At 35.4% G+C, this 6000-nt stretch overlaps 1 protein-coding gene across 1 annotated transcript; it reads right to left on the minus strand.

The window, feature by feature from the left end:
• Positions 1–2439: 2439 nt before the first annotated feature.
• LOC114728653 (uncharacterized protein At3g27210) lies at positions 2440–5768 on the minus strand. Its single transcript, XM_028915580.1, has 3 exons — positions 5348–5768; positions 3461–3541; positions 2440–3126 (listed from the first exon to the last, which is right to left on the minus strand). Exons 1-3 carry the CDS (start codon positions 5487–5489, stop codon positions 2678–2680), a joined length of 672 nt encoding a protein of 223 aa, XP_028771413.1. The 5' UTR covers positions 5490–5768; the 3' UTR covers positions 2440–2677.
• Positions 5769–6000: the final 232 nt, after the last annotated feature.

Here is a 6000-nt window from a genome sequence, read left to right on the forward strand (position 1 = left end):
GAATCCGGAGTTTCACGCGGGGCAGGAAATGAGCACGGTGATTCGTTCAAGTTATGTATAGAGGTGGAATATTTCTTTTGATGTAAGAGTAGTGTACTATAGAAATAGAAAGACCACAGACATATGCTTGTGCGAGTGAAATGATAATACATGTACCTTGCACGTAATCATAATTTTTAAACCACACTCTCCATCAAATACTGACACGTAGGAGCACAAATGTGAAAGATCGTAAATTAGAGTCAGACATCTCCTTTTTCGGTGAAAAACAAAAAGCGACAAAAAAACTAATAACCTGATAGTAGTCTAGTGACATGTAAACTTCTCTTGTAAGTAGGAGATTACGAGTTTGATCTCACTTGTAATCCCATTTTCGTATCTCCTTTTTCTGTGCAAAAGACACTTAGTTTTATATACATAATACATAGTCCTTGTTAATAATGAAGCAAAGCGTATGCAAAATGCAGAGTGAGTGCAATAATAAAGGAGTGAAGGAGGGTAATCCCAAATGGTTATCAAGGGAGTGGGCGAGTGGGTTATCTGGGAAAGGGATAAGGAGCCTGATAGTGAAAGAGTCCACTCTCTGTGTGATGGGGCAAGGCATCTTCAATTTCTGATACACCTGTCCCGTGGACCCCATTTGTCCACTCTTCATTTTTCGTCTGGGTTTTTGTAGACTCTTCTTGAGGCAATTTGTGTGATTTTTTTTTTTTTAACGAGTCATCGTGCTGTTGTAAGCATTTATATTTAAAATATTGTTGAACCCTAAATATAAGTATTTCTTTTGATAAAAATTTAAACTTTAATTTACTATTTTGAGAGAAATTAGTTTTTTTTACTAAATATAATGTTGTTTAATTTGTGTGAATCCTCGTGGTTACGAGCATTGGCAGATCCAATTCAGTTGATCCTGGGAAGGAGCCAGCAGCCCACAGCTTGCTGCCCCACACTCAATGGCCGATCCTACGAAACCAAGGCTCTCATTAATTCACAAACTGCATCACTTTACAGTTAATAACTTAATATATAAATTTTTTATTTTTAAATAAATTTAATTACAGTACAATACTAAATTAAGAGTCCTAATTAAATCATTTTAGTTCACAAAAAGTATCTATCTTCTTCATCTGCAAAACTTCCAGATATTTTGCCTTTTGAATAACTTACTGGCCCAAAAGAAGATGACTCTTAGAGTCTGTTTGGTATAAGGAAAATATAAAGGAAGAGGAAAGAAAATTTTGATAAACTCAATTTAAAAAATTAATGAAGTGGGGTTAAATTTTTTTAATTAATTATTATTATTTTATTTTACAGTTTTTCTTTATTAAAATTTTAGGGATAATTAATCCGCAAGTCCTTATAGTTTCAACGAATTTTGAATTAGGTCCTTATAGTTTTTTTTCTTTTTATCAGATCCTTATACTTTCACTTGTTTTTGATTAGGTCCTTGTATTTATTTTTCTTTTTATCAAGTCCTTATAAGTTCATTTTATTTTCAATTAAGTCCCTGAATTTTTTATTCTTTATTTTATGAATTCTAATAGTACTATTATATAAACATAAAATAGTATATATTATTTAATATTAGTTTATAAACAATAATATTCTAACGATATTGAATTATTATAATGATTTTAATTTTTTCAGCAAAAAAATTAATTGTTCTAAAAAATTTTCCTGAATTAATTAATTCTATTATTTTTTATTACATAATTATTAATTTAATTTACTTATTAATATTTTATATTTCATTATTAATCTATTTAATTAAGCTTATATTTAATTAATAAATAAAAATTAAAACTACATGGACCTGATTAAAAATTTAATGAAATTATAAGGACTTAATTAAAAGAAAAATAAATACAAGGACCTAATTAAAAAAAGATAAAAGTATAAGGATCTAATAAAAAGAAAAAAAACTATAGAGACCTGATTTAAAATTCGTTGAAACTATAAGGACTTGCGGATTAATTAACCCAAAATTTTATAATCCCCACTTTTTCAATTTTTTAAATCGATTTCATAAAAAATTTCCCTCCTCTCTCCTCTATTTCCCTCATACCTGGCATAGAGTTAATTGTGTTGACAAAAAAAAAGAGCTCTAATGCCGGCTTTCGTCCTGAATTTAGGCGGTATAGGAATAGGAATGATAAGGAGCTAGTAATTCAACGACTGTTGCGAGCAGGCAACGTTACTCCTTCTCAAGCGCAACTGAACAACCCTCATTCAGTTCCAACTAATATCATCTATGGCTTCCACTTGACGATAAAATAGAAATACTCTACTATCACTTTTTCTTGTTTATATTGAAGTCAAAGCAAGCTCAATTTATGCGTGTCTTCCATGACATAATTTGTGGGATGATTCTATCAAGTAAATCTTCATCTGGAAAAATAAATCGAATCAAATAAGTACTGCGTCACAAGAGACAACCAGTTCTAAGGCTAAACTGGGCCCTGGAAGATATATTATCACAAGAAAATCTCATAGCATTTTTACAGAGCGTCATCACTTCAGTCAGAAGTTTTTAATGCTCTCAAAATTAATATTATAAGTCTTCTTTACAAGGAAAATGTTGAGATGTACACAGTCACATTCACATAATGCCAATTCAGCCACTTTTACAACATGTCAAAAGACACTTCTGTGTCAAGACTGCAACGTATAATCGTGGTCAAGGTTTTCCATTAGCTGGTATTGCAGGACTCATCTTCCTCCTCCTCTCACTAAAGCTACGACATGAGGCCAAGCTCGGAAGGCAGCACTGGACAGACTTACCAGATTTCTCCCTGATGGACAGAGGGTCCTCGTTCATGCTTCTTTCACTACTACACACAGAGTTGGCCCCCGAGATGTATGGGGTGCTTTGTGCAGATTTTGGAAGCAAGTCCTGGATAGTTGTTTTAACTTGAGTTTCTTCACCTTTGTTTTGGGTATCGGGGGTTTTTTTCTCACCCTCAGCCTCATCTTTGTCTTGAAAAAGTTCTACAAGTTTCTTCTTCCTTTCCGTTGGAGATGGTTCTTGCAGCGAACCGGGATTTCTATTCTCAGAAGGGGTTCTCTTGACACCAGAGTTCCCCAAAGAGTGGTGAACCGGAGAGCTGCCCCGAGATGGTGTAAGCTCTGCATTACGAGAAACAGGCAAAGAAATACCCCATCTGAGTGTAGGAAGAGTTATGATCAAACAAAAAGCTAAAATTAACTGTAGTTCAACGTGGCTCTACATTCTTCATGTGCTTATATTACAATGACACTGATTAGTATAATCATGAATATCTTTCCAGTTCAAATTCGTGTATCCTTCTGACTATTCCCTCAGCAAAATTTTTAGATGGGCACAGTTTGACCTCAACTTATAGTCAGCACATAACTACATTACTATAATCTTTGGAGCTAGGTAGGTAAATAATCTGACAGAAAAAATTCAGAAGAAGAAACAATAGCAAGAAATCCTTACCACCATTGACACTATAGAAATCATCTTCGCCGTCCGAGTCTATCCAGGGCTTTGAATCAAAAAACGTTTCCTCTTTGCTACCTGTCAAGGCAGGGAAAAAAATTCACATTCAGTTCATGCGTGCAAAAGGCATGAATATAGACTCAACTTGAATGCAACACCTGGGAAAATGAAATCAGCAATCCAATTAACAAGAGAAGGATAAATCCAACAGAAAAGATTGCTTTTGATTTTGAAATGTTACAAGCAAGAGATGACACAGTTTGGACACCCAACTTCATTCTCCATCTCTTATTTTATGCTAGCAAGCATAATTAGAGGCACTCTATGCACTGGTTCGCAGCAGTCCTTAGAGTTTTGAGAAGGATGCCAAACCACAATTTTATCTTCATGCCTGTGTACTTGACAAAATTTGCAATTGACAAAGATCTTCCATCTAAAATCATGAATTCATGATTCTGAAAGCCTTCCTTTCTTCCTTGGCATTACACCCCATCTTTACCCCATTATGTGATCCATAGGTCTAGGTAGACTGAGAAGTAACATCCTGTAGGCATTTCCCATTCAGAAAGCATTCTTTTATAGGTTTCACCTTTAAGGTTTATCATACTTAATGCAATATGCTCTATCATTTTAAAATTGCTCGTCCTTTATAGCTGACTCTCACCAGTTAGTGGAGTCCATAGATGACGTGGTAAGTTGAAGCTACATGGAAAATACACCAACCTTCCCCACTAGAGGCCTAGGCAATCCGTATGATGTATGCTGCACTTCTGGTCCCACAGAAACGAAAGTTCCAAAGGGCAGCGACCACATACATACCAATACGCATCTACCATCAATGACCGAATACAATAAGACATCTGCTAGTAAAAACAGTATCATCACCAGCGTGCATGATATTCTAAAGTGTTTCTGTTTTCTAACCATTACTTCTCTGTAAATAACGTTTGAAAATGTTAAGACCAAAGCCTCAACCCAGCTGCTGGCTGATAAGATCTATGGAGTTCGAGACACTTCAGCAGAAAGAGAGAAGGGGTTCAATTCAATTCAGTTTGTAAAACAATATCTTCCAAAAAAAAAAATTGCTGAACTAAGTCGTTCCCTCCTCTTCTCTAGGAGGCTCCCGGTTTTGATTATAGCACGAGTCACGCAGTATTAATTATTGCAATCTTAGAGAGAGATATCCACTTATAGCAAGCTTAACAAGCGACTTGCCTCTTTGGTTAAGTGGGGACACCTCCGCTCAACTAATGGATACACTTCCTCTGATGAACGGGAGATATCTCTTGGACGCTGAATAGCTCCATTAACTAGATGCCTACTCTTAGTAACCATCTTACAATTAAATTATAGTGACTTTCCATTTTATTGAATTAAAGTTTAATATTAATAAGTAATCTAAAAAAATCAGTACGAAATAGGGACCATGTAAACCAAATAGATCGATAGGAGATTATCAACACACCTAGAAGGGCCAGCAGAAGGAATCAAACAGAAATAAGGCACACAAACTCCAAAACCAGTAACAATAAGAAACATAAAATATGAAAACAAAATCTGATAAAAAATTCGGATTTTCTGAAATATCTGAAACAGCAGATAAATAAATATTTGCAGATCCCATAACAATTGAGATCGCACGTCAAAAGAAACTCCAGAAACGTTCACAGAAAGATAAAAGTGTCAAGCTTCACGTCTATGAGAAATATAATAATGAAAAGAACAGCATCTGTATATCAAGAGATCAATTAAATGTAAAAGTAACCCTTTAAAACAGCCAGGCGAGAGCAGAGGAAAAAACTAACTGGTGAAACACAAATTTTATAGCGATAAAAATTTCAACATGGATCATATCGCAGTCCCTGAAGGACTTAAGAGCAATACCGTGGATCGGAAAGTTGTCGTTGCGGGGTTTTTCCTTGACGGGTGATGGGGGAATCACAATCTTGTCAGCTTTGGATCCAAGTGACAGTTTGAATTTCATGTCGGTCTCCGTGTTTCTATGAACAGAAGCGCAAGAACCCATTACTCTCTGTTCATCACGAACCAAGAAAAGAGTTCTGCAGGGTTGGGAGGGGGGGTAAAGTGGGAGCGAGAGAACAAGAATGAGGAAGGGGAGAGCGTTTACGGCCTTACAGAGAAGGAGTGGGAAATGGCTTGGCAAGGAAATCAGACAGTGAGAGAGAAAAAGGATTGGGCTTGAAAGGGAAGTTTTGATTGCTCAGAATTCCTTCATACTGTATCGTATGTGGACTCTCACTGCTCTGGAATGACAGGTCCCACCGGAAAATAAATAATGCTCATGGAATCGGAAGAAAGACGAAACACTACAGCTACTGCTGGAGCCCGTGATCCCCAAAATCGTGCTGAAAATGGAAACGCCTTTCCCCTCAAAAGCACAAACTGGGTAAAACTTTTCATTGATTAATTTTTTCAAAGAAAAATAGGGAATAATTTCTTAATTTTGATAAAAAAATAAAATTATGTGAAAAATGATTTTAAAATGATAAAAATCCTATTAAAAATGAGAAGTTACT

This window comes from Neltuma alba, unplaced genomic scaffold, assembly GCF_004799145.2.
Source record: "Neltuma alba isolate B1F8T4 unplaced genomic scaffold, ASM479914v2 tig00012564_pilon, whole genome shotgun sequence".
NCBI lineage: Eukaryota > Viridiplantae > Streptophyta > Magnoliopsida > Fabales > Fabaceae > Neltuma > Neltuma alba.